At 33.4% G+C, this 23,423-nt stretch overlaps 1 protein-coding gene across 1 annotated transcript in view; it reads right to left on the bottom strand.

Moving 5' to 3' along the window:
• Positions 1-654: 654 nt before the first annotated feature.
• The window catches only part of LOC126004365 (E3 ubiquitin-protein ligase TRIP12-like), a 53,876-nt gene continuing 31,107 nt past the window's right edge, over positions 655-23,423 (bottom strand). Inside the window, exon 2 of the mRNA XM_049770809.1 lies at positions 655-3,032. Within this exon, the coding sequence (XP_049626766.1) occupies positions 1,008-3,032 (2,025 nt within the window). The 3' untranslated portion in view covers positions 655-1,007. The remainder of the gene's footprint in view (positions 3,033-23,423) is intronic.

Genomic DNA, 23,423 nt, shown 5'->3' with positions numbered 1-23,423 from the left:
TTCTTTCAATGCAGATGTTAATAAGTGACTTTTACTTTGACAGAGTAGATTGTGTACAATACAGGATATAATCCTGTGGATCTATTCATGTTCTTCTTATACAGTGTGTAGAAAATGGTGTTTTAGTCCCCTTTTTATTGTATTAATTAAAGCATTTCATGTCTTTTTTTAATGAATTCTTATGCTTTGCTTTATTCTAAAATTAAAACCTAAATATTATGCAAAAAAATCTGATGTAGATCAAGTGATAAAATAATTTAATGTTTATAATATATAGACTGCTTTTGATGAATGAAGATATTATCATGAAGTATTTCTGAATGATGTTATAGACAATATTATTGAAGGATCATCCTAAATCCATTTACTTTAATTGGTTTTTATGGAGGCTATTTACTCCTCACAAATCTCTGATCAATGAAATAAATTTGAAGGGAATGTTTGAGGTTGATCCTCACTCCCATTCTCCATATGGAAAGACTGAATTAGTATCTTTCTTGTATCTTTCTTTAGAAAGCTATATTATTATGTAATTTATATTATTATGTATTTGCCATATTATTGACTAATTGGCCACCAGTTGCCTGTGGTCCATGTTAACATAATAAGCAGAAATTTTGTTTTATTTACCTGCATGACCATGATCAATTTACCTTTTATTTATTTTTTTTTTTTCAAACTGCACAGCGACATTTATTGGTTCAGCCTGGAAAAACAACCCTTTTAAAATTTCACACAGTAAAGCAAGTTGAAAACTTCACTCATCAAATAAATGATAATTTAAACAAGAACTTGCTAAAGAAACCTCATCACAACAACGCTTTAGGGCCTGATCACTTTAAGTCCATGGGGCCATTAATGAACATTGACCAAGTGTCTCTTTATAATCTGCAAGCCGTTTTTCCTACAAGGAGTGACATGTTTCCTTGACTCAGGTGATACATTTAGAAAAGAAATCATGATTTTTCTGTTGCTGTAACAGGCAGACACTGCAGTTCTTGTTGTGATCAGGAAAGATGGAATGACTGCTGCCCTTCTCGTGCTGCTATCAACAGTTTCTCACGCATTATCTCAATGCTTGAATAGTCCGGCAACTTAAGATAGTTCACACAAGTCATTACAGAGGGCAGGAAGTCATCTGGGTTTTCTGTGGATTCAAATGTCTTCCGGACTATTGTCAAAGGTGGATTCAAACTCCGGAAGCCTCCAACAGGCAATCTTGGGCTACCTGTCACAAACTGGAGAAATAACCTCTGCTGTTCGTTATCAAAACTACTGAGAATCTCAAACAAGAACTTCACAGCCCGACTATCATGAGTATAACCGTGATCAGGCCTGCAGCATTCCATCAATGTCTTTGCATCCCATGTGTCTGCTTTGCTGCCACACAGCAGCTGATCCAGTTCTTCTGGGTAGAAGTACTGAAGATGACTGAGTGGGAAGACTGATTCAAATCCATCTCGGAATGAGTCAAATTGCCTGGAAACACCTTCATTTAGTGCCCAGAATATAACCAGTCTCAAATATTCCTCTAAGTTGTGGATTGTAACTGGTGTATCCTTTCCTCCTTTCTTCAGTTCAATGTTGGGAAATCCTGGTAGGGTAAAATCCAAGCCTAGATCTTCAACTGAGCAGCCATTCATAGTAAGGGTTTCTAATGCATACTGTAGACTCTCTTTGGTCTGGGATTTATCTTGTTCAAGTCTTTTCTTCTGTCGGACAATGTCTTCTAAGTGATACACTGATCTGGCTACAACTGGGTCAATGTCAAACAAATCGTGCGATGTCAGTGAAGTTTCTTGCCTCAACATCCACTTATAAAAGGGTAAGCCAAGGGGAAGATCCACCAATCTAAAATCCATGATAGCCTTAGCCATTAATTTTCCTAAAAAACGAAATTTCATCTTGACCTTTGCAATATGAGCTGGCTTAGCTGTCCTACCAAAAGGAAGTGCAAACAGGCCCTGGAGGTTTTGAATATACTTGGTCCCTTCTTGGCTTCCTTTTGGATTGCTAATAGTTACTTCTTCACCTCTCCAGAGACCCAAGTCAGCTCTCTGCAGTTCCTGAGATACAAGTGCATAAAACTCCAGTGTAGGCCCAAGACCGGTACCAACCTCATTTTCATACTGGATTTCCAACATGGCCCGGGAGCTGCCAAGATCCTGCATCACAGACTCATCTTGCTTCAATAGCTCCTCTCTGTTCACAGTGCGTTTTTTCCTATCCAATCTAGGTGCAACTCTGCTATCTTGAGAATCAGACTGGTTGATTTCTGGATTGGTATCAAGTAATCTTTGCATTGCTCGGTCTCGATCAAATGCAGTTACATAAAAAAGCATTTGTCGAGTATCAAAAGGGAAAAAAAAGGGGCAGGTTTTTCCTAGTTCAGTAAGCCATGTTGGGATGTTTCCTGTCATGATTACTAAAGGATCTTGAAGCTGCCTATTTGCCTTTGCTGTCAATTTACTATTAATAAATTCATTAGTTGGAATAATTTCCTTACATACTGCATTATCATACAAATAATACCAGTATCGACTGATGGCATGTAAAACTCTTAAGAGAAGAATCACATCTAATGATGGGTCTTCAAAAGTTATGTTTTCTGGTGGTGTGGGTATGAGATAAACTTCTAAAGGATTTGACACTGATGGACACACTCCATCATGCCAAAGTTCATCATGTTTTTTTGCATTTCTTGGGGAAGTTTTTGTGGGAGCTGTTTGGGCTCTTCCTCGTTTACCACCAACACAATCTTTATTACTTTCTTCATCCTCTCTCACGGGCTTGTACCATATCGTATGTGTCTTTGTCCAAATACCGGCTCTTCCGAGAGGATTGCTCTCATCATCTGTAGACTCCCTTTCATCCTCAGCCTGAATACTGAACTGCCGCACTGCCTGGTACACAGTCATATTGTATGGTAGCAAATGTTCTCCAATGTAAAACTGAAGCCTGTGTCTTACATTTCCTGAATTTAAGAACTGAGCAGCCAGAGACTCATCAATTTCTTCATCGTAGCCATTTACCTTTTAACTTCATATGCTTTATTCAACTTACCTTTTATTCAATTTACCTTTTAACTTCATATGCTTTATTCAACTTATATATTCCATGATAAAACACAAAAGTAAGAATTCAAAATGAACATGACCCTATATTTCCAAAGAAAACAGACTAAAAATAAAAAAAAACACTGAAGGAGGCAGAGAGCTCCTATAATTTCTGGTGCTAGAGTAAGAGAAGACACTCTTATCTCTACTGACAGATTCTGGGTCACCCCAATCATCCTACAATCTCTGTCTGCAGATTGTTTGTTCTGAACACTATTTTATAACCAATATCCTGTAATCAGTCTCAGGTAGCCGGCCTGTTCTGAACAGTTGTTGATGCTCTGTTTCCCACATGCATTTTGCTGTTGTCTAATTAATGTAGACCTATTCCTTCTTAGAAAATCAACCAAATTACACCTTTAATTGGATATCTATGTATGTTCTTCCTTGGTCCTTACTTAACCTCAGTGTACCATATATAGTCTTCTCATATATGCTATAGTTAATTATCCTTGTATTAAAATTCCCTTATAAAATCTGTTGTCTGAAGTCTAGCTCCTATTGCTACAATAGGGGTATTTCAGTGAAAAGTATTCTGGTTGACACCAAACAATATTCATTAAATATTTATAGAAAATAATGATTATAAATGACTAAGTATATAGATATATAGTGCAATGGGTAAATAAGAGGAGAAATGAGAAAATTAAGAAATTAACAACGTTTGCCTATTTTATCTCTAGCTAGCAAGCAAACATAAACTCTGTTTTAGATATCCTTAGTCATTCAGTAATCATAGTACTTGGGATTTTGGTGACCATAATTATTCATTTAGAGCCCTATTTTTATTAATTTTCAAATCCCAGAAAGGAAATAATATAGATTAATAAATAGGCATGAGATAAAAGAATGACAGAGAGCAAGAGAGGAGAGAATCATTATTTGGGAATGCGTACTGCTTTTCCTAACCGATAGTCTCAGATAATCTAAAGAAAGCTTTCTTGGTCTCCATAGGAATTTTTTTCTCAGACAGTCTTTCTTTTTTTATTATTTTATTTTGTTTTGTTTGTGACCACACCTGGCAGGGCTAAGTGTTACTCCTGAATCTGCACATAGAAATCACTTCTAGCAGGCTCTGAGAGTAAGGCTGAGGGGAATGGTGACTCTATGGGATGTCTGGGATCGAACACAGGTTAACTGCATGCTATGTAATGCCCTATCCACTGAATTATCTCTCCAGCCCCTGATTTGCTTATTTTCATAAAAATGTATCATTCCGTCTTAATGCTTCCTCAAACAGTGAAATAGGCACTTGAGTAAACTGTAAGTTATTCCAGTAAAAATGGACAAGTATTTTCAGATTTCTGAGATTTATTGCATGCCAATAAATAATCATTTAGTAGTCCCATCTTGAAGGAAAATTGATATGAATTATGATAATTTAATAGAATTAATGTTGTTTCTTCTATATCAAAAACTGTAAGTACTGACAACTATAGACAAGGATTTTATTCCCTCAGCTGATTTTTAGGCTATATTTCAAAAGAATAGACAAGATAATCCTTTTTTTCATTACTGCTAAGATACTAGTTATATTTAAAATTTTAGATTAGTCAAAATTCAACCTGTAACAAATATGTTTTGCAGGAAGTATTTCCAAGTCATTAAAATTTTGAAGTTGTATTAAAGAAAGAGATTGTTTGATCCTTTGTCTTTTTCTAACACTACAAGTAAAACATTTGTTCCTCAAGCCTATGCTGAAAATAAAATTGTGATTTATTTTAATACATTTTTTCTATTGTCAGTAAAATTCTGTTAAGTCTAATGTGGAACTAAATCACATCTATTTTGTATGTTTTTCCACTGTTTCCCAAATTTATATTGTGTCTGCCTATTCTTCTGTACCACTTTTTTATCAGCAAAATTAAAATGAGACAGAACTTGTATCATGAGAGCAATGTCAATTCTATATATAGCAACAAGAGAAGATAACCTTTGTAATGTATTAATTTAAATACATAATTTTACATTGATCAGCCATAAATTTCATCTAAATGAGACATTTTTCTGTTTATTTATTCTCTTTAAATCTAGAATTCCCTGCTCAAGTATTTCTGAATTAAGATAGTCAGTTTTTGAAGGATAATAATAATACAGTAGAGAATAAAAATCTTGATTTTATTATACAAATGCTTTTCTCCAGGACTATTTCTGTGATTCTTTTGATAAATTAAAATAAAAATTTTCTCAAAATTAAGTATTAATTTTAAAATTTTCTAGCAAATGTTTTCTGTAAAATAGATTAAAGAAGCTCTATGGACTTAATCCTCTGAGATCATCGTAAAGACACATTTTTCCATTAAAATTTAAAGATGCTCTTGTGGTGCTGAGGGCCTCCAGAGATGCACCAAAGATTCTCAGAGAACTGTTCTGCCAGGGATCTCGCCAGTTCCAATCACATGCGAAGTATGTAACTTAACCTTTTCTCTGACCCATGTCTTATGTCTTAATAGTTGTTCTGAAGCTGACAAAACACATACAAAATTTATGATCTCTGCCTTCATCATTACCAATTATTCAAATCTACCACTTTATTCCGTTTGCAATAACAATCAGTAACATACTTTAATTATCTTTTCTTTTTCATTATTCTATTGTTATACTTTTTGTTTCTATACTTTTCTTTCTATAATAGCTATTTCTGATTTTTACTTAAATTACCCTGAGATACTGAGCTAAAAGCTGTTGATAGTTGAGTTTTGATCAATGTTCCAACACTTATCCATTCAATTGTGTCCATTATCTGCCACCGATTTCCCGGTTACCTTCCTGTCATTCCATCCTCACCACCCCCTCCAGTTTGTTTCTATGGCAGACACTTTTCTTCAATCTCTTTCTCTGTATCGCTCTCTTTTCTTTTCCCTTTTAGGCACTGTAGTTTGCAATATTGTTACTGAAGAGGTATCATTCACATGACTTTACTTTCAGATGCCTTTTCTGAATTGACATTTTAGGACCCAATGGTATAATCCTAGGAAGTGAAGCTAGGTCAAATGGAGGCTCAATTAATACTTTTTTGAAGAAAGTCAATATTGTTTTCAAAAAAGTCTGGATCATTTTGCATCCTCACCAGTGAAAAAAAGTCTCTTTTCATCATATCATCACCAGCGCTGGTTATTCTTGTTTTTGATATATGACAGTCTCTGTGATATGAAGTGATATCACTTTGTTGTTTTGATTTGCATCTCCCTGATGCTTAATGATGTCGAGGATTTTTATGCCATTAGTATTTCTTCTTTGAGAAAATTTCAGTTCAACTCTTCCACCCATTTTTTGATGGAGTTGAATTGCTAAACTCTATCAGTAACATATCTTATATATTCACCCTGAATCTGATAGGCATTGCATAAATAATTTCTACCAATTCTTAGGCTGTCTTTATATCTTCATCATACTTTCCTTTGAGGTTCAAAAGCTTCTTAATTCTATATAGTACCATTTGTTTATCTTTGACCACTTGCTTAGTCAGTGGTGCTTCATCCTTGAAGATGCCTTTAACTTCAGTCTCATGAAGACATATGTAACTTAGGGTTTTAAGTTTCTTTTTATCAAAGCCTTTAATCCATTTTGATTTAACCTTTATGCATGTTGTTAGAAAGAGGTAACTTCATTTTCTTTTCTTACATGGAGCTGTTCTGTTTTCTTATTATCACTTGTTTAAGAAGCTTTCCTTGCTATAAGGAATATTTTATTCCCTTATCAAAAATTAACTTATTTTATACCTGGTATCTGCCAAAAGATAGTTAAGTCTATTCTGCTTATCTGAGTCAGTATTTATTCCAATATCATGCTATTTAATTACTACTGCTTTGTAGAACAATTTGAAGTTGAGAAAGATAATGTCTCCAATCTTCTTTCTCCCAAGAATTATTTTGCCTATTCATAAAATTTTACCATTCCATATGAATTTCAGAGGTGTTTTACCTATCTCTTTTTGGAAAACATGATAGGTATCTTTATAATAACTACATTGAATTTGTACAGTGCTTTACAGAATGTTGTCATTTAATGATGTGAATCCTCCCAATCCACGAGCAGGAGATGTGTTTCCATTTCCTTGTGTCTTGTCTTATTTCTTAAAGTAGTATGTTGTAGTTCTCTTTTCACATCTTCAGTTAAGTTGATTTTAAGGTAATTGATTTTCTGAGGCACAATTGTGAGTGAGACTGATTTTTTTTAATATCTCTTTATTCTTTTTCATATGTGAATACAGGAAAGCCATGGATTTGTGTATGAATTTTTTACCCTGCCACTATACACTAAAACCTATTGTATCTAGAAGCTTTTCTGTAGAGTCCTTAGGATTTTCTAATATATAATATCATATCACCTGCAAATAGTGAGAGCTTGATTTCTCCCCTTCATATCTGGATGACCTTGCTATAATTTTTTGGCTTAAATACTATGGCAAGTACTTTCAGTATTACATTGAATAGAAGAAGTAAGAGTAGGAAACCATATTGCGCCAGATCTAGAAGAAAGGATTTTAGTTTTTCCCTATTGAGCATAATGTTTGCTATAGGGTTATGGTAAATGGTTTTGACTATGTTGAGAAAAGTTCCTTCAATTCCCATTTTCTTGAGAGTTTTCATCAGGATATGGTTTTATATTTATTTTCTTTTATTAAAATCGTGTATTATATTGATTGGCTTGTCTATGTTAAACCATTGATGCATTCATGGGATAAGTCATATTTTGTTGTGGTGTATGATCATTCTAATACATTGTTGGATACAATTTGCTGGTATTTTGTTAAGCACATTTGCATTGTTAGTCTAGGATATTAGCCTGTATTTCTTTCTGTATTTTTTGATGATGTCTGCTTTAGTTTTAAAAGGGTGATATTCTCTCATAGATACATTTTGAAAGTTCTTCTGTTTCTTCAATTTTCTGGAAAATCCTGAAAAGAATTTGCAGTAGGTCCCCTTTAAAAGTTTGAAAGAAATCAATACTGAATCCATCTGGTCATGGATTTTGTTTTGGGAAGAATTTTGATTACCATTTCAATATCATCAATAGTGATGTCTGTTCTAGTACTCCAACTCAGCGTGGTTCTGCTTAAGAAGTTATGAGTCCAATAATTTAGCCATTTCTTTGTGAATGAGGTTCTCAAAGTATTTCCTGTTGATCCTTTGGATTTCTAAGGTGTCTTTTATGATTTAAACCCTTGCTAGTAATTTATTGATCTTGTTTATTTTTCCAAAGAGCCAACTCTTGGTTTCATTGATCCGCTGGTTTATTTTGGGGGACTACAGTTCAAAAAATTTTGATCTAAATTTTATTGTTTTCTTCCTCCTGTCTAATTTGTGGTCTTGTTGGTCATTTTCCGTTTCTTAACTTGTGGCATCAGGTTTTTTAGGGTGGCAATTTCTTCCTTTCTGATAAATGCTTGCAAATCTGTAAATATTCCTCTTAACATTGCTATTGCTATATCCCACAAGTTCTGGTATCTTGTTTCCTTTTACTCAATGATTTCCAGTAACCTATTGATTTTTCTCTCTTATCCACTGGTTATTCAGTAATCCAGTTGTTTGCATTATTTTTCTCTTCCTGTTTGTGATTAACATGTATTTTCATGCTTTATGGGCTAAGGAGGTGTTTGTTATGCATTTTTTTCTCTTTAGTCTGTAGAGGTATGAATTGTATTCCAATACATGCTGAATAATGAGAATGGCCCATGCACAAAAGAAAAATAATGTCCATTTGGCTTTGTGGTGATGAAAAGCCATGCCCTTCTCTCTCCCTCCCTCCCTCTCTCCTTCCTTCCCTCCCTCCCTCCCTCCCTCTCTCTCTTTATATATATATATATATATATATAAAGGAGCTTTCTTACATTTCTCCCTTTAAATCAAGTCATTTTTACTAAGCTTTGATTAATTGATCTAGTGACAGGTTGCATAGAAATTTCTGTGTTTCTTCTGACCCTTCAAATATGTTTCTTGTAGGCACCAGAAAATTTTGGGTTCAATTTTCTAATCCATCCTCCAATCTATGTCACTTAATTAGTGTGTATAGATTATTGCTATGGAGTTTTGTGTCTATCACTGCTTTTTGAAGAGGCTTTCCTTGGTCCACTTTGGATTTCTTATTCCTTTATCAAAAATTAATTGTTTGGAAACCTGTGGGTCTGAATCTGTATATTCAAGTCTATGCCATTGATCTGAGGTCTGTCTTTATTCCAATACCATGCTGTTTTAAGACTACTTCTTTATAGTACAGTTTAAAGTTAAGTAGAGTGATGTTTCAGATTTTTTGCCAAGTATTGCTTTAGTGATTTTGTGGATTACTCCATGTAAATTATATTAATCCATATGAATTTATTCCTTGTATGAATTTCAGGAGCATCTGATACACTTTGAAAAATGTCATGTGGATTTATTATAACAATTGCATTAAATCTGTACAATATTTTAGGAAGTATTGACAGTTTGATGATGTTATTCCTCACAATCCATGAGCAGGTTATGTGTCTCCTTGTGTCCACTTTTATTTTATAAATCAGTATTTTGTAGTTTTTTTCATATAGCTATTTCATTTCTTTAGTTAATTTGACTCCCAGGTACTTTATTTTCTGAGGCAAAATTTTGAACAAATTTTAAATAGCTTTTTTTCTATTTTGTAATTTGTGTATAGAAAGTCATAGATTATTGCATATTAACTTTGTAAACTGCCAGTTTCCTATAAAGACTATTGTTTCTGGGAGCTTTTTTGTGGAGTATTTAAGATTTTCTAGATAAAGTATCACGTCATCTGCAAACAACAACAGCTTCACTACTTCCTTTCCTAGGTGTCTTTATGTATTTTTCTTGGCAAATTGCTATGCTAACATTTCTATTACTATATTAAATAGAAGGAATTTATTTGTAATTGCCTTGTTCTGGATCTTAGTGAAAACACTATTAGTTTTTCTCCAGTGAGTAAAAGGTTTCAATGGGGTTGTGATAAATAGCTTTGACAATATTTAGGAAAGTTTCTTCAGTGAGCCTAATATTGAGAGTTTTTATTATGAATGGATGTGCTAGAACTTGTCAAATGGTTTCTCTGCATCTATTTATGTGATGATGTAGTTTTTATTTATTTTACTGATATGATGTATTATATTGATTTATTTAGGTAATTAACCCATCAGTGCATCTCTGGAATGAAACCTACTTGGTCATGGTGTACAAGCTTCTTGATGAGTCATTGAATTCTATTTGTTGAGAATCATTGCATCTGTGTACATTAATATATGGGCCTATAATTCTCATTTTTTGTGATATCTTTATCTGCTTTTGGTATTAGGGTGATGTTAGCTTCATAAATATATTTAGGAATGTATCTATTTCTTCAGCTTCCTTAATGAGCTTAAAGAGTATTGGCATAAATCTTGAAGGTTTAAAACCTCACTGAATCTATCCATGGGCATTTGATTTGGGGGAAAATTTTGATTACTGTTTTAATTTCTTCAATAGTGACCTGTGTGTTGTGGTATTGCAAATCATCTTTGATCATGCCTGAAGTGTTGTAGGATTCCAAAATTTTATTTATTTAGTTCAGGTTTTCTTGTTTTGTGGCTTAAAGATCCTCAAAGTAATCTCTGATTGCCCTTTCAGTTTTGATAGTACCTATAATGACAAACCTTTTCATTTCTCATCCTGCTTATTAAGTTTTTCTACTCATATTTTTTGTGAGTCTTGCTAATGATTTGTTGATCTTGTTTATTTTTTTAAATAACTTATTCTTGTTTTCACTGATATTTTCTATTTTTGGATGTCCAATTAATTAATTTCTGCCCCAAGTTTTAGTATGTTCTTATATCTGTCCATGTTCAGCTCATTTTGTTGCTCTATTTTCCAATTCCTCAAGCTGTGCCAGAAAGAAATTTATTAGACCTTTTCTGACTTTCTGATAAATGCTAGTAAAGCTGTAAAATTTCCTCTTAATACTGCTTTTGCTGTGTCCCACAGAATCTGATAATTTGTGTTTTCTTTCTAATTTCCTTCCAAGAATCTTTTGATTTGCTCTTTGATTTTGTCTCTAATCTGCTGGTTCTTCAGCAGTGAGCTGTTAATTTCCAGGTTTAAAGTTATTTGTCTATACCTGCTTGTAGTTCACCTCTATTTTCAGTGCATTAATGTTTGGGAAGATAACAGAAATTATTTGTATCCTCTTCACTTTATGGTCCATCATGTAGTATATATACAAAGACACTCTTCTCTATTTCTTTATTCAGAGTCAGTATATCATTTTTTAAGTATTTTTCCTAGAAAAGTGCAACTTTATTTGCAAATATTTCTTTTTTAAATTTTTTTAAATTTCTTTAAACACAGTGATTAAAACATGACTTTTGTTGGGTTTCAGTCATAAAAAAGAGTATTCTCCTTCACCAGTACAAGATTCCCATCACCAATGCCCTCATCTCCCACGCCCTGTATTCCAGACAGGCTTTCTACTTCCCTTACTCATTGACATTGTTATGATAGTTCTCAGTGTAGTTTTTTCTCTAATAGCACTCACCGTTCTTTGTAGTGAGGTTGGTGGACATATCAAGGTTGTGAAGGCAGTGTTAAATTCTCCCACTATTATCGTGATGTTACTGATGTCTTCAAATTTATCAACAGTTGTTTGAAGTATTTTGCTAGCCCCTCATTGGGTGCATATATTTTAGAAATAAAATTTCTTCTTGGTATACACATCTCTTGATTAGTTAGAAATGTATATCTATGATTCTTATAAACTTTTTATTCCTAAAATCAGTGTTATCCAATATTAGTATCACCATCCCAGCCTTTGTAAAGAATTGTTTGCTTGATCTCCAGTCTTTGACTTTGAGCCTCTGTTTGCTTTGCTTTATCAATTATGTTTCTTGCAGGCAGAAAAATGTTGGATTTGGTTTTTGATTCATTTTGTCATTCTGTTTCTCTTAATAGATGCATTTAGCCCATTGATATTGAAAGAGATGACTTTCATATAATTAGGTGTCACCATTTTGTAGGAGTTTGGTGTGTCTCTTGGGTCTTCCTTGCCTTAAAATAGACTTTTCAGGTCTTCTTTCTTCTCTGAAGTCCTTATCTGAGAGGCTATATATGTAGTTGGTTCTTGTTGGATCATCAGAGCTACCATTTTTCATTGTTTATGCATGGTTGAGGTCTGCATTGTTTCCCCATTGTTACCTTTTCAGTGTGGTAAATTTTATTTGTGCTGGGTTAATTGACCAGGAGAAGTACTAAAGCAGGAAGCAAAGCATATATCTCTGGTATTGTCCCTTCTTTCAGGGACATGCTCCCCTGCATATCAAGGCCCAAGTGACAAGTGGAAGCTCAGGATTTTCTCCAGTTCTGCCCCTCTGGGAGGAGCCATGCTTATCTGCACAGTGGAGTCTGAGCTCCAAGTTAAAAATAGCTAAGACCTGGAATCAACATAGATGCCCAACAATAGAAGAGTAGATCTTTAAAAATGTGGTACAATGGAATACTACGTAGCTGTAAGGATTGAAGCAATTTGCTGCAACATGGATGGAATTGGAAGATATTATATTAAATTAAATAATCCAGAATAGGAGGATAAGTACAGAATTATATCACTTATGAGATTTAGAATAACTACATTAAGAAATGCAGTGATTTAAATGGGAGTTGTTTCGAACAGCCTTGGCCCCTAATTATAGTTAGGAGAAGGAACAAAATTGAGTGGAACAGAAGAAGCACAAATATGAAAAGATGGTGGTGTTTAAAAAAAAGAGCACAACTAAATATCCAAGCCAAAGTCACAATCATGTAATCAGGATACCCAAACTTTAACAATCTAAACTTAAAATGGGCCTTTTATACTGTCATGCTAGGTGACTGGGTGTGGTGGTATGGAATGCACATTGGTAAAGGAAGGTTACTGTTGGTGATGGGATGACCTTGATTCATTGTTTGTCTGAAACCCATCAAAGAATGACTTTGTAAATCACTATAATTTCAATAAAATAAAATAAAATTTAATATATATATATTTAAAACTTTATCTTCTCTCCATTTATTTTTTATGGGAAATAAGATCCTTTCAAAATAATGATGGAGCTTGAAAAATGAATATTTGTTTCCTGGTTACTATAGATTACAATGTTATTAGATAATTTATATCAGGTATTCTCTTGCCACTCTAAAAATTACAAGTAAGCTTGAGAAAATATTTCTATTAAATAAAAGTTAAAGCTTTTACCAAGATTTATATATAAAAAAATCAACTCCCTGTTAGAATGGCTGGTAAGTCAATAACGAATCAATAGGACAATCAATAATGTAGTCATATTATCAGTTGGCAAGGCTAAAAGAGTAGATGACCTACATGACAAGAACTTTTTTTGTTTTTTTTTGGGGGGGGCACACCCGTTTGATGCTCAGGGGTTACTCCTGGCTAAGCGCTCAGAAATCGCCCCTGGCTTGGTTGGACCATATGGATGCCAGGGGATCGAACTGCGGTCCTTCCTTGGCTAGCGCTTGCAAGGCAGATACACTTTACCTCTAGTGCCACCTCTCCGGCCCCAGATAAGAACTTTTTTTTCTATTTCTTTTCCCATAAAATAGACACATGTCTCCAAAATGGAGAAGGGGAACAGAAGCCAATTTGGCACCTGCAAGATAAAAATGCTCTACAGTGACATTCCAACTGCTAATCCTCATTTTCCTTTCCACGCAGAAGAAAAATCTAAGAAAATCTAAGCCAAGAATTTTATCTCGTCTTGCTCTTTCACTAGATCTGGCAAAAGTTTTCTGGCTTATAGCTTATAGGTGCTTTTCAAAATGTTAATATCAGGTACACATTAAATTTTAATGATTTAGCACATAATATTGACTGTGTCCACCAATCAGAATCCAGAAGGATTTGATGGCTTAAGTTACCAGGCTATATTGATAGTTATTAACTGGTATTCCAATAAGTCCTATGAATTTCATGATAATTCTTTAAAATCCAAAATCAGAGGCAAAAGTGCAGTTTATTATACCACAGAGAAAGACTTCATGGATAGAAAATTTAGTATGCTCATAGCCTATAATTAATCTTATGCAAGGATGCTTCATGGGTAAGGTCTCCCTGTTTTTAGGCCAGAGTTTTACCTTTCTATTTTCTCCATATTTTTCTGTTCCTATGAAAAACAAAACAAAACAAAAACACCTGCCACATACACCTTATTTGTTAATATTTATTGTATTTTTTATCTCTTATCTTTTAAATTAGGGCTCCCGCCTTTTCCTTAGAATCAGGACACAGATTACTTTATATTACCACATATTACCACTTTTTTTTTTTATAAAAGTACCAAGAAAGGAATAAAGAAAGGCTGGGGGCCAGGGAACAAGTGGTCTCAGATGCATTGGTGGGGAAACAAATAAGGACAGAACTAAATATCCAAGCCAAAGTCAACAATAATAGAATCAAGGGACCTACTAAACTTTAACAATCTTAAACTCAAAAGGGCCTGTTACTCGAGCAGGCCACAGGGTAATGAGTGGTGGAATAGGATGCACTCTGGGTCTATTGGTGGAGGGAGATTGACTCTAGTGGGGGAAGCGCCCTGAATCATTGTATATCTTAAATTCAACTATGAAGAACTCTGTAGATCAGTTTCAATATAATAATTCTTTAAGAAAGTGCAGTTTAATAAGTAGTATTTTAGGTTCCACTTCACTCTTGGCTGCATTAATTTCAAAGAACTTCCAATTTTGTCCTGTTATCTTAATTCAGAGTTCAGATAATTTTTTGAAGGGAAGAAATTATGAACACACACAAACACAATAATTTTAGTAGCAACATCATTTAAACAACTTAATATTTCCTATAGAACTTAAATGGGTTTTGATGAGTATTGGTCATTCAGTGCCTCTGAGTCTGTGAAATTCCCATGATATATGGATCAAGGGACATTACTTTTTCCTTACAGGTATCCATTAATTCCTCTGTGGAACAATATTTCTCCAGGATTTAAGAATTAGAGAGAGAGAGAAAGAGAGACAGAGAGAGACAGATTGTGTGATAGTTCAATATTTCCCTTAGGAAAAACAATATTCTCAAATTTCCACTGGTTATCAGAAATACCTAGGAGTCAGTAAAAATAAATAAGAAACATAATTCCAACCCTAAACCTGTTCTTCTATGTCATTTATTATCTTTCCAGATGACACTGGTGCAAAATTCCTTTTGAGAGGAACTATTCTAAAGGAAAAGTTTTATTGATCATCCCTTTTTTGCTGATGTTGCCATATACCATAATCATCCTCGTTTGGTTGGATCTGAGGAAATAGTAGAGCTTTGTTAAAAAAAAAAGTATATATGGAAGAAAATATACATAAAATTATGAAACATCATTGGACAAACTTATAGTCAAGAACCAGATATAAAGTAGGATAAGCAAATTTTTATTTACTTTGAGAAAGCATCAACTACAACATTGTTAGTACTTATTATTGATTCTCTGAAGACATGTTTAATGATGGGATGTAGGGAAATTAACTATTACAGAACAATAAGTGACTGAAGATAATAGAGGCAGGGGCCACAGAAATAGCACAGTAAGTAGAATACTTGAGTTAGAACAGTTTGGGTTCAATCCCTGGCAACTCATATGGTAGCTGTTGAGTGAGTGTGCGACCTACTTAAGTTTTACTTTGTAATTCAAGAAATTCTTTATAATGTAAAATAATGTTCAAATTTGCTTTATAATTTTGATAGAATCAGAATATATGAAGTTTATGGTTATTTCTTGGTCAATATATCCTATATCATACTAGCATTATTAAAAATAAAATCTCGCATTTCCTATTTTAATTGTTTATTTATAATTTGCATATAATTTAAAGCACTTGAAATCTAGAAAAGTAATCATATAAAAATTATATTTCAGGGGCCTGAGAGATAGCATGGAGGTAAGGTATTTGCCTTGCATGCAGAAGGATGGTGGTTCGAATCCCAAACATCCCATATGGTCCCCTGAGCCTTCCAGGAGTGACTTCTAAGCATAGAGCCAGGAGTAGCTCCTGAGTGCTGCCAGGTGTGACCCCAAAACAAAAAAGCAAACAAAAAAACAAAATTATATTTCAAGTAAGTGTTGTTCCTCTATTTGTCAGTTTAGAAATTGCCTATTCTCTATGATAGTACATATTCTATTTTTGAAACAACTTTGGAGCCAAACCAAGTAGCTCACTATTGTAGTGATGAAATTGTGCCTAAAATATCACAATTATAACAAATTCATTCATATCTATCTGATGTTAACTAAAAGTATACTTCAAAATAAATTTTGAGATTATAGCAGTGCTTTAAATTTCAGGTGTGCTTTGGCAATAAGATACCATTATTAATTATAATGCCTGCATCAATAGCCTTTAGCCCTATTTCATGTTACCACCAACCACAGGTTTCCTTATCCCTTATGTGCCTATGGAAATGCAAATTTGACTTGAATAAAAATGCAAACAATGGAAGGATTAGTTATAGTATTAAGACTTAGACAAAAATCATTCTGAGTGCTCTTCTCTTCTAGTCTGAGTACTTTTTCATATTGCAACAAAGAAAATGGAGCCTAAAGATACAATACAGTGAAAAAGCCTTTGCTTGGCATGCAGCCTATCCAGGTTAAATGTTGACATTGACATCTTATGTCCTTTCCCCCATTACCTTGTCAAGAATGATCCCTGAGCACAGCCATGAGAAAACCTTGAGCACAGTTAGGTATCACACACACACACACACACACACACACACACACACAAATCAACAACAAAACATAAATTTGAATTTTTTGTAAATAAATTCTTAAATGAGTTTGAAGTATCAAATATTATGAAGTATACAAAGAATACAATTAATTGATTATCCTAACTAAATTAGAGCACATTTGAGTAGAGTTAATGAATGACTAGGCTTGAATCAAAAGACCTATATATACATATATATATATTTGTATATATATATATTTGTATATGTATATATATTTGTTTATGTATATCCCTATTTTTCTATTTATTATGTTACCTAAACAAGTAAGTAAGCCTTTTTTTGTATTGCTTATCTTCCTTCTTTGTAATTATTTCTATGTAAATATCCTTCATAGTTATTAGGAAGATCAAGTTATATAACATATGTGAAATCACTTAGCACATACTAGAAACCTTTTGAATTATTATCAAAAGTAAATTAATTTTACAGCAATTTATATAAAATAAAATATAACATCTTTCAAAAAGTTACATAGGAAATGAGAGATAATTTTTAATTATCTATTGTGAAAGAATGAAGCATAACTAACTTGCTTATTCAACAAATTTTTACTGTGCCTTTTATGTAACAGGAGTTTTTCTAAGTACTTAGACTTTGTAAATAATTTTTTTTAAATTCCTCCTGTAATCATAAACTTTATATTCTTATGAGAAGTAATATGGTCATCTTGAAAATCCATCTCAAGTCAATTCAGTATATACACATCACATACATTGTGATTATTTTCTCTTCATCTAACCAGAAAAAACAAGAGCCATATTCCACAAAATGTCAAATGCATTGAAATAATTTGAGTAATTTTCTTAAGTAAATCCTAATATATGCATTAAATACCATAGTGTTCTTCATAGACAGTTTTCCAAGTTTTTTGTTTTTGTTGATTGCCTATCAAGAATCTCTGAAGCTTATCCTAAAATGCTCCAGCCACTATATAATCCTGAAACCTTTATTTAGCGAAGACCACCCCCGTCAGTGATGAAGAGCCTCCAAAGTGAAAAACCCTCCAATACCTATGTACTGGCTCAATTCTTTAACTTATTTTTACCGTATTTACTTATTCGACTTTTTTTCTTCTCTCTTATCTTTTGTTTTTCCCTCCTTTCTCTCCTAAGCCATATCTTAACTAATTATTTATCTTTTCTTAACTCAATCATATCTTAAGAGCTCAGACCCAGCCTATGAGTTTCAGGCTTCCAACAACAGCCTAAGAATAGAATACTAATGTCTGTCTTTATGTGGGCAAGAGTTTGTAGACAGTGGACAAATTGCCAAACCTAAATTCTAAACAAGCCATGCCTAAATTGCATATAGCCCCTCTTATATATTAACCCTCCTCCTTGCTTCAGAAATCCTTTTAGCCTCTCATCCCTCAATCCTGATATTATCCTTCCTTATTTAATCCTATTTACCTTCAGTTATTAACCAGTAGGTTAATAACCTCCTGCTCCAATAAACTACCACCAAGCTTCCAAACCAAAAGGACACCCTCCCAGCCCCACATCACATGCCTCTGCAAGAAATTACAACCAACACACCTACTGACTCATGCTTTATGGCCTTCTCACCCTCCTAATCGTGGACTGTTGCATGCTACCCATTCAGCCCCAGAAGGACCCCAACCCAAGGACACTTCCCACATGGTTACAAATAATTTTGCAAACCCAACAAGACATGATGTGTGATGTAAAACTGCCCTGGATTCCACCCCCTCCACAAGAATATATCAAAAGACTCAATGGGAAGCCTATAATTTCTTTATGTGTTTAATACCTCTATAATAATACTTCCTAGTCTTGTTATTCCCAAAAGTAAGTTAGCCTTGTAAACAGCACTTTTTCTTTAATGCTTTTGAATTCTTTATTATAATAAATTCATTTAATCACAAATAGTATAATTAATGGTCATTACTATTTAATAAAATATATTTATTACATGCTATGCATGTAATAAATATGTTTTATTCAGAATGCTTCTCAACTAAAATATAATAAAACTTAAAACTATATATGTTACTGCTTCTTCTATAGTTTGTATTATTATTAAAGATTTTTATAAAGTAGTTTGTAAGATTCACATTTTTGGAATACTCAATAAGAAAAGGAAATATAGTCAAACTAAAATAAATACTTTGCAAAGAACAGCTTTTCTAAAGATATTTACTGTAGGTTAGTAATCTCTAAAAAAATTAGCAGTGCATATGGTTGATAGGTGAACAATGCTGACATTCTACCATAAGACTCCTCTGAGTCTTATTTTATCTTGAAAAGCTGGATATTATAGACTAATGAGAGTTGTGACATTACAGGCAAATGAACTGGGACATTCCCAAGAAATCTTTTCAACCGGAATGGAAGATAATATTCTTCCTGTATTTACTTCAATATATTTTATAAAATCTGGTACAATATAATGATCTTCAATCCATTTTTATTCATTTTTGTGTAAAGTATTTGATATAGATACAGTTTTATTTTTTGAATGTAGGTATTCAGTTTTCCAAACACCATTTATTGAAGAGAAAACTTTATGGATTTGGTTCTTTTGTCATAAATCTGCTGTCATGTATCTGAGGATATGAGTTCTCAATTCTAAACTATTAATATGACAGTCTTTATTATTATACCAAGCTGTATTGATGACTTTAACTTCATAGTATAGTGTAGTAAAACAAATTATTAAATGCTAGATGAACGTGGATGATGGTGAGATGGATGGAGGGTGAGGTCTTTCTCCTCCAGCTCAAACCATGCACCTGCAACTCCCTCCAGCCTGCTGGTCTTAGTGTGGCTGTGAGAAAAGACTCACAGCTATCAGGTTTCAGGAGACATCAGCTTTATTCAAGGCCCTAGCTACCTAGGCTAACCATTTAAGCAGCCTATTCCAGCTACCCTGTCATCTTAACATATTTCTTCTACCTCCATCCTGCCAGTCCTCCCATTTTCTTCTCTCTTAATCAATCCTCCAGATACTCTTCTTGCCCCTGAGGTAATCCTCTTGATACTTCCCAAAGACCCTCCCCAAAATGGGCAGGTTTTACTATCAGGTAAGATTACACAGGAAGAATGGAGGATGGGGTAACAGTATAGTTTCAAGCTAAGAAACACAATACCTCCAATTTCAGTTCTCCAAATGTCTTTGCTTTGGGAGAATTTTACACACAATTTTTATCAGGGACCCTTCTAAGTCATTGAAGAATGTTATTAAAATTTTGATGGGGATTTATTGAATCTATATAATAATGTTGGTAGGATGATCATTTTGAAATTATACCCAGTCTTTGAAGTCATTAACATATATTTTTTCTTTTAGCAAAATCCTTATCTATTTCTTTAAATGATTTGTAATTTTTCACATTATTTGCTTCTTATATCAATTTTTGGCAATTGACTTTTTACACTATTTCAAATGGAAGTCTTTTTAAAATTAATTTTCAATTTTTTATAAAGGAATAAAACAAACTTTGTGTTGATTGTGAAGTTTGCTGGTTTGTTATACTGGATTATTGTTTTCAAAAATATTTTAGTGGAATCCTTAGATCCTCTTTCTCTATATATACATATATGTATATATGTATGTATATTGCATGTAATCCTAAAACAATAACAATATTTCATCCTATTGCTCCAATTCCTAGTAGCTGAAGCAAGGAATTCCAGTAGTATCATGAAAAATAGTAGGCAAAGTGTATATTTCTGTCTTTTACCTGATTTTAGAGGGAGCTCTGTGCTGTGGTATACAGGTGTATCTGTGTATATCTAAAATGTAAGATCCAACACTATTGAAACTATGGGACACAGATGACAATTATTAAACTTAAAAATGTAAAACATATCTCTTTAATAGTATTGGGGAAGACTGGTGGAAGGAGTTGAAATTATAGTAAGATTGATGTTGAAATATTATTTGCTTAAAACTAAACTATAATTAACTTTGTAAATCACAGTTAGTTAATAAAAAAATTTAATGTGAAATAACAATCTGTCAGAGTCATGTTGAGAAAATTAAGGGAGCTTTGAGTCAGTGTATAGATGGGGTCCCAGAGAGGGAGAATCAAAGAAGACAATACAATACATCTAAATTTCTATTTTAAACAACTTTGAAAATCATGGAAACAAAAATAAATGTAAGTAAAAGGAAAATGCTAAGTATTAATGGTCAGTCACCTTGAGACAAGAATCAGGAATATGAAAAATAAAATAAGAAAATTTTTGTGAACTTTGTAAACCTAAAAGAAGCATATGTAGTTTAGTTTGGGACTAAACCAGAGGCTTACTCACAACTCTACACTCCTAAATAATTCCTGGCAGTGACTGGGGAACATGGGTGCCTATGTCTGCTGTGTGCAATTAAAACACTCTTCCTGCCTTATTGAAATATTTTGTATAAAGTCTGTATTTCAGAATACAATTAATGGGGCCAGAGAGACAGTACTGAAGTTAGGGCTATTTATAAACTACCTTTCATATGGAATCCTCTTTACAAGGATCTGCCATGTGATTAAATTGGTTTTTCTAGGTAATTATATTATTTCAGCATGTAGAAGACATAAAGAGGCTAAGTAATTGACAAACTGTTAAATATTTTAAACCAAAGCTCTTCATACTAATATAAAAATGCTGCATAGTACCTAATTGTGAGGGAAAGAGATTCCAGTTAGACTATTAAATTAATCCAGTCTTCTTGTAAAGAACTGTCTTTTAATTAATTTACTTAATTTTTGTAATTTGGGAGCCACTCCTAGTGGTGCTCAGGGATTCCCAGTTTAATGTTCAGAGTTTACTCTTGGTGGTGCTCAGGAGGACTGTATAATGCCTGGACTGAACCCAGGTCTCCGCAAAAAAATTATACACTCAATCTATTAAATTCTATCCAAACCAGAAACTGTCATTTAAAATAAGTTATGAAGACTTCCATTGGCCCCATGTGTCCAACTAGACATGCATAGACTGAAGAACCATGTACAGGTACAGGTCCAGTTCAGTGTGTTATTTCCTGTTAATACATGTTGGAAGTTAGTTGTTGTTGTTGTTGTTGTTTTCAAATCCTCCTCACAGAACTTTAAACCTAAGCCCCAAGACCTGATATGATACCCTGAGTTAATGACATAGCATAGTCATAGTCATAGTCCCTCTTTCCCATTCATTCCTCTCTTAACTTTAGGTTTGGAGGAGTAAGCCTCTCTCTCTCTCTTTTTCTCTCTCTCAATGGTTCAAAAATTGTTGAATTTAAAATTTGTTAGAATGAATTCTCTTCGTTGATTTTCTTTCTTTAAATTTTATATTTTCATCTAAACTCAGTACCCATTTACTAATTTGTTTCTGTTTGGGGGCCACACCTGGTAGTGCTTAGGGATTACTCCTGGTTCTGTACTCAAAATCACTCCTGACAGTGGTGAAGAGACCATATAGAATACCCAGGATCAAACCACGGTTGGCCACATGCATGGTAAGCACCCTCCCCACTGTGCTATTACTCCTGCGCCATTACTGATTATTTTCAAATCAAGATTACCATCTTGGAAAACCTAGGGCTCCAAATTTTAACCCTAGTTGTGGTTCTTTGACTAAAATTGAAATAAGGTAGCAACATCAGAACAAAATTTCAAATTATCTGATACTATGACTCTGTGTCCAATAAGTTGTTTTTTTTTGTTCTGTTTTTGTTTTGTTTTTTGGTTTTGGGGTCATACTAGGCAGCCCTCAGTGGTTACTCTTGGCTCTATGCTCAGAAATCGCTCCTGACATGCTCTGGGGACCATATGGGATGCCAGAATTCAAGCCACCATCCTTCTGCATTCAAGGCAAATGCCCTACCTTCATGCTATCTCTTTGGCCCAATAAGTTTATTTTTTAAAAATGATTAATTCACAAATTTTATTAAGGGTAGACTAGTATATTTTAAGATTTTGTGAGTGGAATTATGATCTAAGTGAAGGCTATCAAGCAATTTTGAAACGAGTTTTAAAAATATCCACTAAATCTTGGTTTTGTTAAATTTCAATTTAAAATACATTTCAAATAGTTGAATCTCAGGTAGCTTCCTGAAAATCTGAATAAAGTCTTCTAAAGAAGCGATTAAACGAAAGTAAATGATAACTTAGGGATAATATCTTATTGAATAAAATATCATGCAGATAATTCAAAGGCAAATTTTGAGATATTAAAATGCTTTATTCCATGGATCAAATTAAATTGAACACATTTCATTTTTGATAAAGAAAAAGTTCAGATTTTGTAGTGAATAGTTCTCTCTATATATGCAAAGCAACTGGAATCTTAAGGAAGGAAAATTGCAAATGTTTTAATTGAAAGAAAATTCCCCAAAGTTAAAATGCCATGAAAATTTGCTAGTTCAGCAAGGAGGTAATACATTGGATTGGCTATTTTTTACAACCACAAGGTGATAATTCTGCTTTTCCTGATAACCATGTGGGAAACAGATCATATTGAAACTAATGATAATTGCATTATCCCAGTACATTGGGATTGTTTTAATTTATTATTCAATTACTTTATTACTATTTATTACTAAATAAAGTAATATTGACAATTATTGAGATTT

The sequence above is a fragment of the Suncus etruscus genome, chromosome 3, assembly GCF_024139225.1.
Source record: "Suncus etruscus isolate mSunEtr1 chromosome 3, mSunEtr1.pri.cur, whole genome shotgun sequence".
NCBI classification, from domain to species: domain Eukaryota; kingdom Metazoa; phylum Chordata; class Mammalia; order Eulipotyphla; family Soricidae; genus Suncus; species Suncus etruscus.
The sequence above is the reverse complement of the archived record's forward strand: the minus strand, read 5'-3'. Positions and strand labels throughout refer to the sequence as shown.